General features: G+C 49.1%; 1 protein-coding gene across 1 annotated transcript in view; it reads right to left on the minus strand.

Annotated features, from left to right (window-relative positions):
- LOC119393602 (uncharacterized) overlaps positions 1–22,741 on the minus strand; it is a 38,413-nt gene that overhangs the window by 12,272 nt on the left and 3,400 nt on the right. The window contains exons 3-4 of the mRNA XM_037660710.2: positions 22,296–22,464; positions 2,106–2,304 (exon numbers count right to left, since the gene is read on the minus strand). Of these exons, the coding sequence (XP_037516638.1) occupies positions 2,106–2,304; positions 22,296–22,464 (368 nt within the window). The remainder of the gene's footprint in view (positions 1–2,105; positions 2,305–22,295; positions 22,465–22,741) is intronic.

Here is a 22,741-nt window from a genome sequence, read left to right on the forward strand (position 1 = left end):
TACAGTTCGAATCTGAAGGGGATCACAAAAAAAAAAGTTCTATGTGTAGGTAAGTCAATATATGATATTTTATATACCGAAAACATTTTAAGGGTATTTTACCACTGTTCGATATACACAATAATTCAATATATGCGGGTTCGACTGTACAGCCAAAAGCTTTCTTCAGCAGGCATGTAACACAGACGGACACAGTCAAACAGTTTCATGAAAATCAACAACATGTATACTTCCCACTTGTAGTACCATTATCACATTTTATTTAGAACATTTCGAGCCTTCTTCGAGAGCTCAAAACCAAGTTCGCGCTCCCCCTTCCCCAACCTGTCCATGGACCCTTTGGCCTCCCAATGGGCATGCCTATAGCTGCAATATTAGCACAAGAATCATTTCAAAGTAGCATATAACATGAGTGTGGTTAAGTGTTGTGGGAAACGACCGTATCTCTGTAGTCCAGGCCCGCAGTCCCAGCCTGCATTTCCACCAAGGTACCCCTCCCTGCCATACCCAGGAGCAGCTTGGCAGTGTCTAGTCCCATCTTAGCCACGACATGCATGTCTCACACCCCTTGTGCACTTCGACATCCTTGCCACAAAGGTTTTTAAAAAAAATGATGGAGTGGACGCTCTCATGCCTTACCGGCAAAAGTGAAGCCAGCGCCTGCCCACCCTTTATCTTGGAAACATGCTCTTTCCAGGTGGTGCTCGCTTAGAGGTCAAGTTGTTTTGCTCTGTTAATGTAAACGCTAGGTTAATTCTCAAATCAGAGATCAGAGATCAAATCGGAAATCAGCTGACTTGATATCCAATAAAATTTGCCAGGACTTCGAGGTTTCTTGCAGAAACCAGTAACACAATGACACCCACTGAGCAGTATCTGTCTGGAAAAATTTGCCATATAAGATCGTAGGGCGTGTGAGGAAAATGCTACCTTTCCTTCACTGAATGTTGACGTTTTATATTGCCGCTACTAAGATGGGCAGCCATCTTAGGGTGGGTATGGCTTCACTCGTGAGGCATAATTCCCACTCCAGCAATTCTTAAAATTTCCTTGTTCCACGCATTTCTTGTCTCTTCAACAGGAATGCTCCGGCAGCATTCCCATAGTATCAATGAATCAAGCACAAACACATACATGGCAACCTGTGGACACAGACCAACATTAAAGAAATTGCACAGCCATTCAACACTGTGAAAGTGGAGGACAAGCGAAGCTGTACTTGGGTGCCCAAGATGCCGCTTCCCGTTGGCATCTTGGGCCCACCTTGCCTCTGCACCCATGTCGTCCTGCCTGGCCTGTGGCATATGCTCAGCATTTCCTGCAGTCCTCATCAGCGTTTACTGCACCTCACCACTGCTGGCGCTGCCATTGCTGCCCCCATTGTTGGTCCTCGTAGGTATGGAGTTTCCTACAATTACCCAGAGGGAACTCTGGCGCTGCGATCATTCAGCCATCATGGGAACGGTGCGTAGCACACGGATTTGCCTAATCTTCGCGATTACGGTTTCGAACGCACTTGTCGCTTTGTTTATTGCTGTGTTTTGGCATTCATTTGGGATAAAAGAATGGACTGTTGTGAACTTCGTGACCAGATTTCAATTGGTGAGCTTAAAAAGGTTAAAGTGGTGAAGTGAAACTGCTGACTTTTGTGAACTGCGTTTTGCGACAAAGCGGATGCAGGCGACGTGGAGCCAAACAGAGCAGTTTAGACGAATCCGTGTACTACCTATCATTCCCATGCTGGCTGAAGCGCCATGCGTCGAAGCTCCCATAGACACTAGCACCAGACTTCCCTCTAGTGTATATTTAGGAAACTCTATGCTCGTAGGGGCACACTGCCTCACCTAACCATAAAATTCACTGAACCATGCGCGGACCCGTTCTTTCCAGCACCATCAACCATAAATGATTATTCAGCACTCAAGAAGCAGATGTGGTGATTGGCACTGGTCCACCAGCTCTCAAGCTTTATCCAATTGATGCACACTGAAATAGAGTCAACTTAGCAGTCTCTTACAGCATACCCCCACACCCCAAGCCGTGGAATGCCCATATAATTTCTACTGCAATTTACCATAAAAATAAAAAGGGAGGCTCTATCTTACCGACAGAGGTGCTGGAGCGACTGGACTTGCTTGAAACGAGACACCGGATGCAGGAGCTGTACACGCATGGGACCGAGCACGGGACGCCGGTGAAGGAAGAACAGGTAACGCCCACTCCGCGAGTGCTCCACTGCATTCTCAATGAAGTCCACTATGGTGTTGCTGTGGAATTTCTGCAGGCAGCCAAAGCTGAAGTTGCCTGCAGTGCAAGAGAGACAGAAGAAGTTGGCAGATCAGGCTCATTCAAGCAACCATCAGATCTCTAGATGTTTGTCAACACAGCATAGTAGAGGCCAGATGGGCAGGCTGCCGGAACAGAGAGTAAGGCATGACTAGGGTTCCGAGTCCTTGGAATTTTTTTCGACAAAATTCAGCAGATGTTTTTTCAGCATTTATTGTTATATTTCTTAATTCCATGTTCACTGGCATTTCTTTCTTTTTCGTTTCCCAGTTATTCGAAATTCTGAGTTGTTTTTTTTTTTCGAGTTTCGAATGGTTGCACATTAGTATAATAAGCAGGGACACAAACCATTCAAAAGCACATACAGAATGCTGAAAGTAACCTTACTTGGATTAAATATCTGCAGTGACAGTGGATCAACACAAGCATAATAACACAGGGCGCTTTCCAGCTTGCCGTAGTAGAAACAGAGATACTTCACCGGGCTTTTTCTACTCCACTGTTCTGGTGAAGACCTTTACTCCACATTTTACGCTGCCAAAACCCGGGACTCTGCGATCCAAGTGACCCGACGAAAGGACTTCGCCCGCAACGGAGATGGAGCGCATCAAAAACAAGCTAACAACTCAGTGAGCTCTCCATACCCATCTTCGAAATGAGGCAAGACAACTAATCGAATCCAACCAATTCGCCTCATCGGATCTTCGCATTGTGCACGACAGGCTAAATGCACGTAACGACGGTCTACAGGTGCTCAACATAAACTTTGAAGGCCACCTCACGGATGATGAAGTAGCAGAAGATTACAAGTGTTACAGCGCGGAACTTCTACACAAATGACAGAGAAACACTACAGGCACAAGCACTATCCAACTAACGTTTAATATCTGCACTCGGAAATATATATAGAGTGAAAGAAAAGAAAAGAAAAGAAGAAACACCAGCACCCACTCCTCTGATCAAAACCACACATGTTCATTACATTGCATTTTTACCAGCTGCCATCTAGAAAAAGTATTTCTCTTTGGGATAAGAGAAGAGATGGTGCACTGACACACTCGTAATCACCGCAGTTCATTGCTGCCGCTTCTATTATTTCACGCGTGCACCGGTCTTTGTCTCGTTTCAAACAACACCGCAGTATTGTCAAAGTACGGTATACACCCACAATCCTGGCAATGTTGCCCCAGGTGCCCTTGTCTTCCTCTTGTCATGTTGCCGCTGTGCTCCCTTGAGAGGTTGTTTAGGCATCTTTCCGTCTGCCCGACGTATGTTCTGTCACACGACAGCGGTATCCTGTACACAACACCTTCTGCACATGCGACAAACCTGTTCTTGTGCTGTGTATTGCTTCCTTTTTTACAGGTGAAGTCAGGTTGCATAAGTTGGTCAATTTTTGGGGGGCTGACATGACAACTCTCACGCCCGCATTTCCGCCTATCTTCTTGAGACAGTGTGACGTTGAGTGCAGGTATGGAATTACAGCCACCTTCCTTAGATCCCGTTCCTCTTTTTTGTCCATTTGATCTCGCTGACATGCCTTCTTCGTCTTGCGCAGAAGCACTTCAGCAACAGCTACGGTCAAGTGCTCTGGGCAGCCTGCCGCAGCCAAGCGTTGTATCTGACAGCCAAAGCATTCACTGATACGGTGCACGCAGGACTTCCTGAATGCATTAAGCAGGCACATCTGTGCTATTCCCCTTTTAACAAGTTTAGTGTGAGCAAACACGAACGGCACAAGGGGTTTCCTGCTCCGTAGATCCAGCACACATGACGGGGAGAAAAAAGCAGCTTTAGGTCAAGGAACTTGAGCATGTTATTTTCAGGCAATTCGTGCGTGATTTGCAAAGGCTGGAGGCACCTTTCAGAAGATTATGTTTCCGTGGCAGAAGATCAAGACAACGCTGCTGCTATGCTGTCATTGCTGTGTCAGCATCAGGAACTCACGACAGTGCTGTGTCGCAAATGAAGGTACCACTACTGCAGGAAGCCGTGCCCTCGGTTGCAAACAATGCAACCGTTGTTTGCAACCCAGAATACATACAGAAGCAGCGCTCAAACGAAGCAAAGAGCCCTAGCTTACATATCAAAGCAAATGAATCGCCATCGCAATATACTGAAAACGTTCCGAGCATGGTTGCTAAACGAATGCGAGTCCAGCTTTATCAGAGGTGTCTTTGACAATAGAAGTCAACAGACATTAATTAGAGACGACATCTTAAGAAACTAAGCCTACCCACAGCGTGCACCATCGAAATGAATGTAATGGAATTTGGAGGAGTGAGCGGAGCACTGAAAAGACGACTCAACATTGTCAAGGTGACGTTGATGAGTCAATTCGATCATTCCAAACATGACATAGAAGCCATAGAAGTTCTGTTCATCTGTGAGCAGCTGATTGAAATGCCAGCAACAAACATGTTTTTACACAAGCTGTTAGAAGAAAAGAAGTACATCACTGAAACTATACAAATCCCTGGAATAAAAACTGAAGATTGCATAAGCTTGCTCGTTAGAGCGGACCAAATGTGGAAATTCTTGTTAAACGAAGTTTTCCCTCACAAGCAAGAACAAGGCCTAGTTGCCATCAACACAAAGCTTGGAAGGACGTTTCAAGGACCTATACAATGTGAAGGACAGCATTTTAAGCGTGCCACTGCTCACATCTGTGTGGTTCGCACAAGCTGTGTTGATGCAGAGGTGTCTCCAACGCTGCGACAATTCTGGGATCTCAACAGCATTAGTACCTCTGACCCACTCACAAAAGACTACGATGACAACACTGTAATGAAGCAATTCACCGACGTCATCCAGTATAACAATGGGCGGTAAGAAGTTTCACTTCCTTGGAAGCCGCTAACTTTGAATCTAGCGAACAACCAAGCAATTGCTGCGTGCAGACTTCACAGTTGCCTTTACACAGAGCATGAGCTTATGCAACAATACGACAAGGTGATCAGGCAGTACGAAGCTGATGGACATGCCGAAAAAATTACTTTTGAAACCGATGAGCCATACAAGTGCTACTACATGCCTCATCATGCGGTAATTCGAGAATCTTCCACGACAACACGGTTGAGAGTAGCATTCGATATCTCATCTCACTCTAAAGGCATACCATTGCTCAATGATCACCTAGAGAAAGGCCCAAAGATAAACAGCGACATGGTAAAAATGTTGGTGAACCTTAGGTTGCACGAGATTGGGATTACGGCAGATGTCCAGAAAGCGTTCCCACAGATAGGCATTACCAAAGAAGACAGAGATGCCTTACGGATCATGTGGTTTGAACTCACACCGGCTACAGGTGAACCGCTGCCTAAAATCGAAAGCTACAGAATGACTCAAGTTCCATTTGGTACAACCACAAGCCCACTTCAGCTGACTGCAACATTACAGTACCATTTCAAGCCCATTGAACAAACCCTGCAATCTACAGCGCAACAATCATTAGGGAACTTCTACATTGATTATCTTGTCACTGGGGTGTCATCATCACATGAAGCTTTACGAATATTCCATGATGCAAATACTATTCTTAACAGCGCGGGAATGAAGCTACAGAAAAGGTCAACAAATGATGACAAATTACGGCAAGTCATTAATCAAGGTTTAGAGACACCTTCGGAAGCAGCCCCAACAAAAGACCTTGGTCTCTTGTGGGATACGAAGGACGACTGACTTTGACCTAACATTGAGCCCATGTTAATGTTTATTCAAAATAAGGAAGATACCAAGAGATTTGTGCTTCAGAAAACCACAAGAATTTTCGGTCCTTTGGTGTGGCTACCTCCCTTTCTTGTCAGGATAAAATTCCTGTTCCAGCGTCTCTGGCAGCACGGAACTACATGGGAAGAAGCTATGCCAGCACTGTTACACGAGGAATGGAAGAATTGGTGTGAAGAACTTCATAGGCTTCAAATGTTTTCACTTCCGAGGTGCGAGCTGAAGCTGTGCTTAAAGCAGTCCACAGGTTATTAGCTTCACATATTTGCAGTTGCCAGCACGAGTTCTTATGGGGTAGTGGCATATATCGAGGTCGAGGATGAATATGGAAATGCCAATATACAGCTATTAATGCCTACATGCAGAGTTGCCCCAATGAAGCAAATATCCTTATCACGCTTTAAACAGGTAGCCACAGTTCTGGCTGCTAGAGTGCTGAAGTTCTTACTCGATGCTCTCACATCCAGAAGCTGGAAAATCGAGGAGTACTATTGGACAGATTCAATAGTTGCACCCTGCTGGATCCGAAGCTCGGCCATCAAATGGAAGCAATTTGTTTCAGGCACGGTAATTGAAATAGAAAAAAACAACTGATCCAGCACAGTGGAACCATTGCCATGGCATTCAAAATGCAGCTGATCTGTCGACTCGTGGACTTCTACTAAAAGATGCTTTAAAGGGATCATGAACCGCTTTTCTAAGTAATGATCTAATGACCTCAGTATCGGAGTTTACTGCTTCCCGAATCGATTGCCACAAAAATTTCTCGAATCTGTCAAGACGAGCAGAATTACAGGGTTTGGCACACGCTCTCAGCGCTTTCTCTCTTTTCTCGTCCCGACACGCGCACTGGAAGCTACACAGAGAGGGATGGCACGGGGGAAAGAAGTTACGTCAGCGCTCGTCATGAAATGCGATTGCTGTCCCACTGTGATTCGCATGCGCGAGTGTGGCTACCGTGTAAAGTTAGCAGACTGAGGAGTGCGGTGCCGGCAAGTGGTGGCACCCCGTGGCAAGAAGCGCATCTGATTCGAACACCGCTCTCAATTTATGTCGACTATCAGCCAATGAGGATGCTATGTCTTTTGCGACGTGGAGAAACAGATACGCGACATCAACTGACAGGCGCCCCCGCCCATCGACGAGAGTGAGAACCGGTCTCTGTTTGAAAAGAGGGCGCCTGAGAAAACAGCAACTTCGCGCTCTGCTTGTGGCCCTTACGCGGCGCGCACAACTGCAATATTTGGGTGAGCAGTTCATAGCCGTGTCAGCTTTCTGCAGGATGTGTTTTTTCAACAAGACCAAGGGGTGCTTCGTGACCCCTTTAAGTAACCCATTGTGGTGGAAAGGCGCTGAATGGCTGCCCAAAACATGAGATTGCTGGCTAACAATTGACAACCTTACGCCCTCTATGGCGTCAGATGAACTTCTCAATTGTAAGTTGAAGATGGTTGTTCCGGCCCGATCAATGTGACAAAACAAGCTTTGTTCAGCGCAGAGAAATACAGCTCCTGGATCAAAATGGTGAGAGTCACTGCTTTATGAACAACTGTCGCTTATCAAACCATCGCCACGATGCAGTACTATATACTCAAGAAGTTCAAGAGCTGTGCGTGTGATTACTTTCTCACCGGGTAATTACCCCTCTAATATTCTATTTCAGAGAATGTGTATACTGCCGTTTACGGAGGTACGCAATTACAAGATTTCCAGTTTAGTAAATAAAATAATAAACACAAACACGCCTCTGCCCCGTACTATTTTCACGTTCCCGTCGTTAAACACACGGCACGCAAGCATCGGTAATCTTAACCTTCCTTTATGTTCGAATGTGTATGGTGAATGACTAGTAATCCAATATTCTGGTGCTAAGCTGTGGAACAATATACCTCTCGAAATAAAACTCGCAAGAAGTTTTGACATTACCTGCAAACGATACTTCATTTCTAACCAGGCATATTCTTCAGTTTTTGTTTACTCTTAAAAATTTTCTCATGTATATTTTTTGTGTTCATGATAGTCATGTATTCGTTGTTTTTTAGTATGGTTCCTTGAATCTGTATAACACTTTTCGCTTATGGATGATACTTTCGCTATTGTTTCTTTTTCTGCACAAGACTGCTCATTCTTATAACCTTTTTTGTATTGGACCCCTCACTAGCCGCTTAGGCTATGGGTCCAAATATTTGTGTACGCATTTTTCATATTATGATGCAATAAAATTTTCCTTGATTGATTGATTGATTGATTGATTGATTGATTGATTGACATGTCAAGTTTAGGTTGTGCACTGCACAAAAAAAAACAGAAGAAGCAGAATACCTTTGGTTTAGACAAGCCCAAATAGACAAATAAGGGAGAGAGAACTGAACTCTCAGCAGCACACAATTTGGAGTAGAGTTCATCGATATGCGAACTACACCCATTAATTAACGACAAGAGTACTCTGAGGATACGCACACGCCTCGAGAACGCTAATCTCACGTGCTGCGAGAAAACACCGGTGCTACTCTTGAACAATCATCCTGCGGCTCATTTCATCGTTACACGTGCTCACTAAACAGTGCTACACGGTGGTGTTGGTGCAACGTTAGCAGAGATTCGTGCTAGCTTTTAGGTGGCGAGAGCCAGATAAGCCTTGAAACGTGCAATTGTAAAGTGTTTGACGTGTGCTCGGTTTTGAGCGAAGGTGACAAGTGTACCAGTGGCCCCTCTTCTGTGTGATCGCGTGCGCAACTCTAAGCCTTTTGAAATAATGGGAGTGGATATTGCAGGGCCCATGTTTGTGAAGGACTATGGTGGTGCTATGAAAGTGTCTGACAACTTCAGGGATCTGAAGTTGTCAGACCTGTTCAAAGAATGTACCCCCTCAAACACTTCACCTCAGGCCTCGGAGTGTGTTAAATATGTATAGAAGAAAGAAGATAACCAAGTGTTGGCACGAGAGGACAGCGCGCACTTGGGATGCAGCAAAGAATGTTTGCCTGACATGGATGTATTTTTTATCTTGTTGACTTATTAAACCTTTTTCTTTACTTCACTGTACCGGTGAAGACCTTTATTTCCCACCAGCTTCGTCTCAGAGATGGCAGATCACTCCCTTCTATTACCAACTTTTAGCACAGAAAACTCTCTTTCCGCAGTTAATCCAGGTTTTTTCCAGCCGTCACAATGGAAAAATAAGATGTTTTTTGGACAGACAGACCCACCCAAAAATTTTCTGTGGATGTCGTTCTGCTGTTTAAACCGAAGACATGAAGCCCTAGCGATGATGCGGTCTCGGCAGCCCTGACACGAAACAAAGAGAGGAGGTTGTGTTTAGTTGTTATAGACAGCCAAATGGTAGCAATGCGAAGGCGTGGATGTATTGGGTGCCCAAACGCAAAAAAAAGGACATTCAAGTGCTCCAAGCAGGCTGTGACGATACAAGGAACTTATCTTCCAGGAAATAAGGAGATATGCTGTTCGGCTATGAGGAAAACACATACAAAGGTAACAAGAACAAAGGACAAAAAGTAAATTAAAACTGGTAAAAGAAACCCATTTTTATAAATACATATTCGGTTTTGATTGCCAGCATGAATACACATCTTTTTGAGTGCTGATGGAGAAAGAAATGAGACCAATTAAATGGTTAAACATAACTGTAGAATAAAAGAAAAATTAGTAGAACATGGCTTATGAGGAGAGAAATAACAAAAAGACAAGAAAAACCTATTGACGCGAGAGATTAGGACAGGGGATATGCATGATCAGCCCTTGTCTATGCAAGAACACAAAAAATTAAGTTTCCAGTATTTTTACGCCATTGCTGTGACATATTGTTACGTAAAATGACAAGAGGCGTGACTATTTACAAGTGTATTTACACTGATGTGCACAGCATCGAGCAAGATGGAGGACAGCACCCACAGCAGACAGCCAGGCCAGTCCTCTTTGTCGTCTTCTGTACGCAGAATGTCTGGCTCTTGATGGGTTAGCTACGTAGCATTACCCCCGGCGGTAAAAGCGCCGTCTCGGTGCGCTTTAACCATGTTCTTCAGAAGGAGGGCGGTATTGTTTTAGCCGACTGACGTGCACTACGTCACTGGGCGTGTTTGCAGGCGGGCTAGTCTCGGAAACGGGAACGATCTCGTAGGTGACGTCGGTTACCTGGCGGACGATACGGTACGGACCCATGTAGCGGGATAACAACTTCTCGGACAGGCCAACACGACGAACCGGGCACCACAGGAGAACCAGGAAACCAGGCGAGAAACGAACGTCAACATGCCTGCTGTCGTAGAGGGTCTTCTGGGCTGCTTGTGAAGCCGACAGCCTAGAGCGGGCTATCTGACGTGCGTGGTCGGCACGAGCGATAGCATCCCGTGCGTATTCGCTCGGCGGAGATGTAGTAGCCGGAAGTAGGGTGTCCAGTGGTAACGTCGGATCACGGCCATAGAGCATATAAAAAGGTGAGTAACCGGCGGTATCATGACGCGATGAATTGTAAGCGAAGGTCACGTGAGGTAGCGCCAGGTCCCAGTCATGGTGGTCAGATGAGACATACATGGAGAGCATGTCCGTGAGAGTGCGATTTAGGCGCTCGGTGAGGCCATTTGTTTGGGGATGGTAGGAAGTGGTCAACTTGTGCTGCGTTGAGGAAGAGTGTAAAAGATCGTCAATGACTCGTGACAAAAATGCGCGGCCACGATCGGTGAGCAGTTGACGAGGAGCGCCATGGTGTAGAATGACGTCGTGGAGCAGAAAGTCGGCAACGTCAGTGGCAGTGCTGGTGGGGAGCGCTCGAGTGATGGCGTACCTGGTCGCATGGTCTATAGCAACGGCGACCCACTTGTTGCCAGAGTTGGACTCAGGAAAAGGGCCGAGAAGGTCTACACCAACACGGAAGAAAGGTTCGGTAGGGATGGAGATCGGGTGAAGGAGTCCAGCAGGCGGTGCGGCAGGACGCTTCCGACGTTGGCATTTATCGCAGGAGGCCACGTAACGTCGAACGGACCGGGCGAGACCGCGCCAAAAGAAGCGGCGCCGGACACAGTCGTACGTGCGAGATATGCCCAGGTGGCCGGCAGTGGGCTCGTCGTGAAGCTCATGCAGGACCGTTGAACGCAAATGTTTAGGCACGACGAGAAGGAACTCGGGGCCATCGGGCAGAACGCTACGACGGTACAGCGTGCCATTCACGAGGACGAACATGCGGAGTGACGCGTCGTTAGGGGCAGATTCGAGACGGCTAATGAGTGATCGCAAGGAAGGATCGCGACGTTGTTCTTCACCAATCTGAAGAAACTGAGACATGGACATGACGCTGGGGCTAGGCTGGATGACCGATCCGTCTGGCTTTTCAACAGGGTAACGAGACAAGCAATCGGCGTCCAGATGGAGGCGTCCAGACTTGTAGGCAACTGAGTAGGAGTACTCCTGAAGACGCAGCGCCCACCGGCCAAGTCGTCCAGTAGGGTCCTTCAGTGAAGAAAGCCAACAGAGCGCGTGATGATCTGTTACGACACGGAATGGGCGGCCATACAAGTAAGGGCGGAATTTTGAAACCGCCCAGACAAGGGCAAGGCATTCCCGTTCTGTTATAGAGTAGTTGCGTTCAGACTTCGAGAGGAGCCGACTTGCGTACGCAATAACACGATCAGTGCCCCGCTGAGTTTGGGCCAATACTGCACCGATGCCATGACCACTAGCGTCTGTGCGCACTTCTGTAGGAGCATCTGGGTCAAAATGTGCAAAAATAGGTGGTGTCGTTAGTGCGGTGATTAGCTGAGAAAAGGCGTCAGCTTGGAGAGGACCCCAACAAAACGGGACGTCTTGTTTGAGAAGGTCAGTGAGTGGGCGTGCGAGTGCCGCAAAGTTTTTCACGAAACGGCGGAAGTACGAGCACAGGCCCACAAAACTGCGAACATCATGGACAGAGCGAGGAACGGGGAAGTTCGTTACAAAGCGGACTTTGGCCGGGTCTGGTCGTACACCGGAAGCGTCAACGAGGTGGCCCAACACAGTAATTTGACGAAGACCGAAGTGGCACTTCGAGGAATTGAGCTGGAGGCCAGCTTGTCGGAATATTGATAGAATGGTCGAAAGGCGTTCAAGGTGTGTGGCAAAAGTGGGTGAGAAGATGATCACGTCGTCCAAGTAACACAAGCACGTCGACCATTTAAATCCTTGAAGCAGCGTGTCCATCATTCTCTCGAAGGTTGCTGGAGCGTTGCAAAGACCGAAGGGCATGACCTTGAATTGGTAAAGACCGTCAGGGGTAACGAAGGCGGTCTTCTCACAATCCATGTCGTCTACAGCAATTTGCCAGTAGCCAGATCGGAGGTCGAGAGATGAAAAGAAGGTGGCGCCATGGAGACAGTCGAGTGCGTCGTCAATACGTGGAAGAGGATACACGTCTTTCTTGGTAATTTTGTTGAGGTGCCGCTAATCAATGCAGAAACGCCAGGAGCCGTCTTTCTTCTTTACTAATACCACGGGGGAGGCCCAAGGGCTAGACGATGGTTCGATTATGTCTTTCGCTAGCATTTTGGCCACTTCTTTTTGAATCACTGCTCGCTCTGATGCAGACACACGGTAAGGCCGACAGTGGATGGGCGCAGAGTCACCTGTGTTAATTCGGTGAGTGACAATCTTAGTCTGGCCCAAGGGACGATCATGAATATCGAAAATGTCACTATAGGAAGCCAAAACCTGGGAGAGGGCGTCGGCCTGATCAGGCGAAAGGTCTGATCCAATCATGTTTCGAAAAATGGCGTCGTCAGAACCGGGTAACCGTGAGACTTCAGCTTGGTCCGGAGCAGTTACGGCGACAACTTTGATGTCATCGTCGTCGGTTATAGCAGTGAGTTGGGCTAGCGACATATGGTAGGGCAACACTTGGGGAATGAGGCCAAAATTGAGGAGCGGAAGGAAGACGGAGTTGTCCACTATAGTGGCGATGGTATGCGGCACAGTAATATTACGCGTCAGTCGTGCCTCAGTTATAGGTGTAACGACGTAGTCGCCGTCGGGAACTGGAGGGGTCGATGACAAACTGACGTGCGGCACTGCTCGAGGTGGCAGGCGAACAAAAGAGGTTGGGCTCAAGCGGCTGACGGGCTTTTCACAGGTATCGGCGAGAAGAGGAAGATCGAGGCTGAGTGTGCCAGAAGAACAGTCAATTAAGGCCGAGTGTGCCGAAAGGAAATCAAGGCCAAGTATAAGGTCATGAGGGCAACGAGCCAGAACGGCGAAAAGGACGACGGTGTGACGACCGGCAATGCTGACACGAGCAGTGCACATTCCGATGACTTCCACAGTACCGCCCTCGGCAACACGTATCGCCTGTGTCGTGGACGGCGTCATAATCTTCTGCAAACGGCGGCGTAGAGGAGCGCTCATAATAGACAGGTGCGCGCCTGTGTCAACGAGGGCGGTCACAGGAACATTGTCGACTTTTACTTCAAGCAGGCTGTGGTGTGTGGGGAGCGTCAGTAGAGGATTTGCAGGCGTCGGTGGTATTGCAGCTTCACCTCCATAAGCTGCAATATCTAGTTTTCCTGCTGCGAGCGTCCAGAGAAGGTCGGCGAGGAAAAGAGTCGGGGCTGCGGAGAGCGGGATTGGCGGCGTTGCGGTGACGGCGAGCGGGAGTAGCGGCGAACGGGCGAAGTGGCGTCATTGGTGAGAGGTTCGTGAGAGGACGAGTAGACATTGGAGGGTGCAGCGGCTGAACGTGTAGAAGTGGTAGGGCGCATGTAGGTAGGGTAGGTCTGGCGTGGTGGGTTTGACCAACGGCGACGGCAATAGCGAGAAACGTGCCCTGGATGGTGACAGTAAAAGCAGATGGGCTGGTCATCGGGTGTTCGCCATTCTGTAGGGTTGCGGAGGGGCAATGTAGGAGAGGATCGGCGAGCGTTGCCTGGGGAGTAAGGCCTTACTGCAGGGCGAGTCAGGGGACATGCGGATGGAAGACCGAGGTTTGCAAACTCTTGCCTGACCACAGCTTGAATGAAGGCCACCGATGGCTGTGAAGGGTCAGTGGTGTGTGTTGTGAAAACTGGTGGTTGGATGGGAGCAGGACAGGCAGCTTCAATCTCCCGACGAACAATGCTTGTGACGTTGTCATAGGTGGGCGGCTGGCGAGCGGCTTCACAAGATGAGGTTGCGGCCGTGCTGGGAAGCCGCGTAAACCTCTGAGTTATACGGCGGCTCTTGGCTTGTTCAAACCGTCGGCACTCTTTGATGATTGAGTCGACGGTGGCAACGTTGGTGTAAACAAGCAGGTTGAAGGCATCATCTGCGATTCCTTTTAGCACATGCGATACCTTCTCCGACTCAGGCATGTGCTCATCAACCTGGCGACACAGGGCGATGACGTCGTGAATGTACGCGACGTACGATTCGGTAGAGGTCTGTGCTCGAGTTGCCAGTTGATTCCGCGCAGCCATCTGCCGTCCAGCGGTGTTGCCAAAAAGGTCGCGGATCTTCTCTTTGAAAGATTCCCAGCTCGTAATGTCTGCGTCGTGCGTCTCGAACCACACCCGCGGTAGGCCATCAAGGTAGAAAAGTACGTTGGCGAGCATAAGGGTCGGGTCCAACCTATAGCTGGCGCTGATCCGTTCATACAGGTTGATCCATTTGTCAATGTCAACGCCATCCTGTCCGGAAAATACGCCAGGATCACGAGCAGGAGGTAGGACTACGTAGGTAGAAGCCACGGGAGGCGCAGGCGGTGAAGACGATGTTCCGTCAACTTGTGACATGGTCGGACCCGCGGTGATATGGCCGTTGCGGAGCTTCGTGATGGGTACAGGCAACAACCAGCGCCTCCACCACAAAGATGTTACGTAAAATGACACGAGGCGTGACTATTTACAAGTGTATTTACACTGATGTGCACAGCATCGAGCAAGATGGAGGACAGCACCCACAGCAGACAGCCAGGCTAGTCCTCTTTGTCGTCTTCTGTACGCAGAATGTCTGGCTCTTGATGGGTTAGCTACGTAGCAATATTAATTGCAGAGCACCCTTTGAAACATCTGTGTCTGTAGCAGGGTACTCAACTTGTAAATGGGATTTGATTTTCAATAATTTCTCCCTCTGGATGACTGAAAGTGCGACTGTAAGATATGAAGTTTAGTTTATCGAAATTGTGTTCCAGCGTATTAATAATAATATCTGGGGTTTAACGTCCCAAAACCACGATATGATTATGAGAGACCGTAGTGGAGGGCTCCGGAAATTTCGACCACCGGGGATTCTTTAATGTGCACCTAAGTCTAAGTATACGCGCCTAAACATTTTCGCCTCCATCGAAAATGCAGCCGCTGTGGCCGGCATTCGATTCCGCGACCTTCAGGTCAGCAGTCAAGCGCCATAACCACTAGACCACCGTGGCAAGGCTGTTCCAGCGTATTAAAGTGCTCTACGACAGCTTTCAGAAGTCTTTTGGCCACGTCTGTGAGATGTCTATTTAATCAAGCATTCAACGATCATCCTGCTCCACCAACACTGTATATTGTACGTGTCAGGTCAAACATTCCGGCAAACGTAGGCACATATGATGTTAGCAGTCTTGCAGGAAAAACAACTCCATGCACACGGTCACTCGCAGTGCTCTTAATTTGATAACATCATTTTGATTTTGACCGTAGGTCTTTCCCCTGAGATGACAGTAGACGCAGCGACGACAACGAAGTCTGCAGAGGTGCAAACAGAGCGAGTGTGTAAGCCATGGAATAAATCAGTTGGTTTTTGTATGTCAAGGTAGCGGCATCAATTTCCTTCCGCCTCACGCTACAGTGGTGACTACGGACTAAAATTATACCATTTCCCACTAAAGGGGACCATGAGGCAATGCGAAGCCGGAACACTTGCACGATCGCGTTCTGTTGGCGTTCGTTGGGCATGCTACCGACCTCGCGTCGTGGAACGCGAAGAGGAACGCTACGCGTGTTGTGTTTTCCCTCTAGCCTGGCCGTTAATTCTCACAGGGCGAGTGGGTAACGCGGCCGACAGGCGCGCGAGAGGGGGCAGCGTGGTAGAGGAGAGAGAGGGGGAGGGGACGCGCACGTGCTGGCGCTCATTGCGGCGTTGCGCAGGAAAGAATTTCGGCATGTCTAGCCCCAATTCAAAGGAAGAGTGGAGGGGGGTAGGGAAGAGGGGACGTGGACAGGGGAAATGGGAGAGGTGAAATTGGAAAGGGTGAGTGGAGAGGGGTAGTGGAGAGGGTATGCGCATGCGCAGTGAGGGTGGTCACGCCGCACACCACCACCACCACCGGTTTGAACTCCGCTATAAGATGCTTCGCATCTAATAGAATGCAACGTTCAATAAGATTACACCGGACACACACGAACCACGCACCGAGTGAACCAACCCTGACACGCCAATCACCATGGCAATCTGACCAGAAGAAGCTTCATGGCACTACATCCTGGAACCACCGCCATTTCCAGAGTTCTGGCGAGGAAGCCCTACAGTCTGGCTTCTTCAGATGGAGGCTGCGTTCTACTTCAAAAGCATCACGTCACAGCACGAAGCATAGGCGGAGAGTTTTCATTCTACCGGAGGGGGCGGGGGCCCGACTGCTCTTCCAGATTTCTCTTTCACTCTCCCTATATATATATATATATATATATATATATATATATATATATATATATATATAGAGAGAGAGAGAGAGAGAGAGAGAGAGGAGTCCAACTTCCAAATTAAAGAATTTAATGTAACTTTAGTCTCTTAGGTGCCCGCAATACCATAATGAAGATCTGTAAATGGAAGACCCCAGATTTATTTATCAGTTTACACAAAGACATCGATCCACCTCGTAACTCTTGGCTCGAAGCGAAAAAGGTCGCCTTCGTTGACTGCGTCGCGTAAAATCGATTCACGCAATGCGTGGGCTTACTTTACTTTGTTAAAACATGCGCCACACAGGAGACAGTAGGCTAACGCTATCACGGGAAGCTTTAATTATATGCCAGTGAGTTCAATTCAAGATGGCCGAAAGTAATTCTGAGATGGTAGCAAATACCATTTGCTACCACTACACCTTGTGCGAAGCTGCGGTTATGAATCTGGAGTTGCTCATTGGTGGCCGAACTTTTAGTAAAACCCTTTACTGATAAATCAAAACTGCGTACAACCTTTTCTCGGCACTTTTATAAGCAGGCATGTCGAAGGGTACCAATAAGTAGGCAACCAAGAAATTACCCGTTTCTTTTTATTGGCGAGTAAGCTTGTGCGAAAGCGTTCCCTGACTGACTGTGGCGGGATTGCTTTGTATTCTCAGTATCATTTTTGTGTTCTCGAAGCCATTCACTACGGGGTTCAAGACAATTAGAGCGCAGCTCTTAGGCGTCCGTTCCTGCGTTGAGCGGCATCGCCGTTGGCGTCGGCGGCATAACCGATAGCGCGAACGACGACGAAAGAGGGCGAACGCGGAGTATGGCGATATCACGGGATAGTGGCCTCTAACCTCGCTTTCCACCTCTGTCGCGCGCGCTGGCCCCTCCGTCGGAGCTCGTGCGCATGCAGGGCTGGCACGTGCGTTGCGGCTGGCTTCGTTTGTCGTAACGGGGCTGTGGGCGTTTCAGTTGGTTCGCGACAGCTGCGATGCACTGCGTAGCACTCGAGCGCTGGCAGTTTCTGTGGCAATATGTAACGAATGTTACATTGCTACAACTGCGGATAGTCAAAACTTCAAACACCGCTGGCGTTGCCCGAACACAAGGCTGCGCTCAGCGAATTAGGCAGTATCGTAATCGCCGGTGAATTTTTTTAATTTATAGTAGCTTAAGTCGTCGCTTCAGTTGTTCATCAGCAGAACCTATTCTGCACGTAAAAATCCGTTTGAGGGGCATTTTAGGGACGAAGCTCCTTATGCCGTGGGTCTGTTCATCCTCCGTTTGTTTGTAGCGTTGTAGTAGCCACCTCTAGCTCGTGAGAAGCGTGCGTTCTGGTATGTAGTAGAAGAAGAAGACGACGTTGACGAGTGAGACTCTCGTGCGTGTTCGCCTGTGTGTCGTTCTTTCTTCTTTACTACGTCTCGTGTTTTCAACGACACCCGTAGACAACATTTCAGAAGTAACGCGCCATGAGGCTCCCTCTTGGCACGCTTTCTCTTTAGCTCGGAGTCGCCAGATGGAAGACAAGGCTGCGGAACGGAGGGCACGGAAGGCGGCGGCAGCGCGCGCTCACAGACAGAATCCTGAGGTGAGAGCCCGCGAGGCCGAAGCTGCACGTCGACGCCTCGAAGCAGATTCCGCCGTTCGAGCCCGCGAAGCCGAAGCTGCTCGACAAGCTGAACGGCTGCGGCGAGAAGACCCCGCCGTTTGAGCCCGCGAGGCCGAAGCTGCTCGACAAGCTGCACGGCTGCGGCGCGAAGACCCCGCCGTTCGAGCCCGCGAGGCCGAAGCTGCTCGACAAGCTGCACGGCTGCGGCGCGAAGACCCCGCCGTTAAGGCCTGAACACACGTACGCGTTGCAGCGCGTCAGCGCGTGACTTTTTGACGCGGCGTCGCGCCCTCTCCCTATGGGAGGAGAGGGCGCGCGGCTACGCGAAGCTGCGCGCCCTCTCTCCTCATAGGGGGAGGGCGTGACGCCGCGTCAAAAGGTCACGCGCTGACGCGCCGCAATGCGTACGTGTGTTCAGGCCTTTAGAGCCCGCGAGGCCGAAGCTGCACGGCTGCGGCGCGAATCGGATCTTCAAAATGTGAAGGACCGTGAAGCGGCGAGAAAGCGCGCGTACCGGCAGGCAGAGCCCGAGGCTGTGCGAGCACGTCAAGTGGCTGCAAAATGCATCACGCAGGCTCTGCCCGAAGGCGCCGACGCGCGCTTCCAGCGGGACTTCCTTGATAACAGTTTCGGCCGTAGTTGCGGTGTGTGCAACAGATTGTGGTTCTCAAACAATCTAGTCACAATATCTTCCATCAAGAAGACCACGCTCGCGCCAGTGCCATCGCCGTGCTGCAGCGCGAGTTCGCTTCGCCCCAGTCATCATCATTCACCACGTGGATATGCTGTGATTTTTTTCCATTGAATGTTTGACTTGTCACTGGTCACTGGCCCATCTGCCGAACTTTAAATGGCTGAAATGAAAAAGAAGTGGGCATAAAGGGCCTCCTGTGAAATAGCTACCAGACAGGACGACCCGGGGACCTAAGCCAAGCTCTTCAAAAAATACCCTGGGCCGGCGCCAGGGGGGGCTCAGCCCCCCCATGAGGCAGTCCGGGGGGGGCCCAAGCCCCCCAGCCCCCCCGTACTTTCCGCCTATGGCACGAAGGGTAGCGCATAATCCTAGCTGCGCTTCCTCCTGCTCTGTGATGTGAAGCACCTCCTCCTGCGACTCAGTCGTACAACGAACTTCTGTCACTAGTGCTAGCCCTACCGCAATTGGCAGTGCCATGTCATTTGCTCGCTGCTGCGCATCATTTGCTCGCTGCCGCGACACTTGTGCCAAGTGGCTACGCACCACTATTTGTCATGGGCTGCTCTGCCTATACCTGTGCTGTGTCCTGTCGCTCCTCCAGGCATTAATGCTACGGTGGCTCCTCCGTGGCCGTCAGAGAGCAGGTTGTCATTTTCTACACTGCCCAAACGAACAGCATGGCTGTCGAACGACTCAAATGCCTGTCAATGCCTATCAATAGCACTGCCTAAGAAGCCATCTACTGCCAACGCTACCGTAAGCCCACCACATCATACTTACGGTCAGGCAGCTCTTACTGCAACGTCACCACATGCGCCCATGTTCTTACAAAAGCTCAATGCAGCTGTGCAGTTCTCTGGAATCAAGGAATGCCAAGACCTGCCCAACACTGCTGCCGTGAATCTCCTGCCTACTGGTCTAGAACGTAGTGCGGGTTCCAGAAGACGTGGGTCAAGTGCAGCAGTGTCACGAATTAGCGTGTTATAAAGCGCGCGCGCGGCCGCTTTCTAGCAGCTGCGAGACAGAACGGCGCGAGTCGCGCGCCCAAGAAGCGCGAAAGACAAAAAAACAAGCATCAAAAGACGCCGGCGCGCCGCATCCTCCTCACCCAATCGAGCCAGGCGCAGACGACGCGATCAAACGCCCGGCAAATCCTGGATGTTTCTAGAAGGAGGGGGGGACGCATCCGCGAGCGATGCCGCCGCGATTCGAACCTACGAGAAAGCTCTCGCCCTTTCCCCAGGCTTAGCTGTACTGCACGCAGAAGAAACATCCCGACGCTTCTAGAACCCGGGCGAGAAGGGATAAAAGCGTGCAATCGACGGTAGTGAGTCAGTGAAGGGAGGGAGACAGTCAGCGAAGGAGCGAGCGAGTCAGTCGGCCCGGTGATGGTGAAGTTATGCGGAGTGTGGCTCCGTTAGCCAAAGAAGACGTGTTTATGATGGTGTGCGGTCAGTCGAGCGTCGATCTGGAAGAATCCGATGACGACACCGTGTGAGCCGTGACAAGTCACGACGACGGTTGAGCTACGACGATCAACGCTGGAGCTGGCGTGAGTGTTTCCTTGAAGAGAAGCATTCGATTACCGTCCAAGTATTGTGGACTGGATACGCCATTATCTATTCAGGACTTTAACTGTCGTTGAATAGTGGTAACGCATGCGATTGCATTCGTAGCGTGTGATCTGTTTGTTTAGCTCCCGTTGTGTAAACACCATATGAGTTATATTGTGAAGTTGTAACTGGTACCAGCCGAGTGTGCATGTGTTTGTATTATTTGTATTGCCTTAACTGAGAATATATTTCGTTTTCGTTTGTGTTATCGACTCTCGGCTCTGACTCGGTCTTTGGACCACAACCGGCGTTTGCTGGCGCACCAAAGGACCAACTCTAAATTGTCTGCGCTTTCGTGGTGCGTTTTCAGAGGGCCTTGACGCCAGCTCTTAGAATCCGCTTGGCGATTGCCGTCCCGATTAACGGGATTAGTGACAAGCAGCGTTTCTTCCACACCGTCAACCTTCTTGCCGATGCTTCAAACGACGCGACAGACTTCAATACAAGGTGACGCACTCGGTACAAATAGAGAGGGACATTATGCACAGGACCAGCATAATCCACGTCCACGTGTGCACGCATTCTCCACCCACGGCCACGTGCTCCCAGAGATCCAAACACTAATGGTGCACGCGTCCATGTGCTCCCTTCCATAATGCTTCGACGCAACATCCTGACCACCTTTGCAGGTAAGCATCTATCCGACAACAGGAAAGAGCATCACCTGACTACTCTTGGTGGAACGCTCCTGTGCAGTACCCGTCCTCTGCGCCAGTCTCAGCACCGACCTCCCGAAAAAATTGAGCACCTCTTCACCATTACGCCATCTCAACTTGGACTGCCAAATGGACATATTAGTTTTGACTGAGACTCCGTCTGTAGGGCAGGTGGCCCTGACGCGCAGTGGCATGCAGATGCAGCAACGACAACGAAGTCTGTAAATGCGCAAACGGAGCGAGTGTGTGAGCCATCAGTAGATTTTTGAATGTCAAGGTAGCGGCGTCCTTTTCCTTCCGCCTCTCGCTACACAAGTTTCGCAAAGCTGATAACCTGATAGATTTGCTTAGAGGGAAGCCAAAGTGGTCTTAGAATTCGGCGAAACTTCGTGGTTGATAAGGACAGACATTATTGTCAATAATGTTGCAATTATTTCCGCAATTGTTGCAGCAGGAGGTTTAGAATATGTGAAACAAAAGTTTGTCTAGCTCCACCCAAGTGAGCATGTCGAAAGTGTGAGCGTGGAAATGAACGAACTGGAACCATGTCATCTTTGATTGCATTGGCAGAGCCGCGCTGAACTCCCGACTGAAGGTTCCTGCCACTCACTGATCCGAACCAACTTTGAGAGCGCTGTTTATGTACCAGAGGTTCAAGTAAGTATAGCGACGCTGAAAGTTCTGCAGCTGGATTACAATACATATCTGCCATAATGAAAAACAGCCAAGTGTAACGTGAACAAGCATCTCTCGTATCTCCAACTCTGTCCTTTATGACTAGTTCCAGGTGCACATCATTGTCAGAGCTAATCGCAGAAGCCATGCTTCGACAGATGGGCTGTTGCAGACGATGCAGCATAACGAAGATGACAACACCATGTTTGCTCAGCGTCTCAACAAGCACTGCATCCACAGCCACTGTTTCTTGCCAAAAAAATGCTGCTTGAATTCAATTTCGAGAACTCTGACATCAATTTTCGAATTCAGTGGGGATCAAACTGTGATTACACACTTCAAAGTCTTTTTTTTTTCTTAAGTGCTTCCCCTTCCCTTCAAGAGACGGTACACAAACATTCAAGCATTGCAGCACATACTCACCTTGGTCATGTTCAATGCGCACATGCCGTACAAAGCCGTTGAGCTTGAAAGTCAAACTGAAGATGTAGTGCTCATCAGAGCTGTCGCGCACTACAAATGAACCATCCGGTTCATGTGCTAGCAGCCGTTCAGCTGTCTCTCCACTGATGGGGCCCCAGTACCAACCACACTGTACAAGAGAGACATAAGATCAAGTTTTCAACACTTCCCCAGTTTACGGAACTAACATGACCAGTGCGAATAAGAACATGCTAGACATGCAAGTAGGATTGAAGAGACATGAATGGGAACATTTTTTATATATGCATGCCTACTAATGCTGTCACAGCACTTTTTAGAACAAGATCAAAATTTTTCTCAAGCTAGGTAAGATACCACCTCATCAGAAGGTAGTAAGATAGTACAATATATTTTAATGCTCGAGACTTAGGTGAGCCTAATCATGA

The sequence above is a fragment of the Rhipicephalus sanguineus genome, chromosome 5 (genome assembly GCF_013339695.2).
Source record: "Rhipicephalus sanguineus isolate Rsan-2018 chromosome 5, BIME_Rsan_1.4, whole genome shotgun sequence".
NCBI classification, from domain to species: domain Eukaryota; kingdom Metazoa; phylum Arthropoda; class Arachnida; order Ixodida; family Ixodidae; genus Rhipicephalus; species Rhipicephalus sanguineus.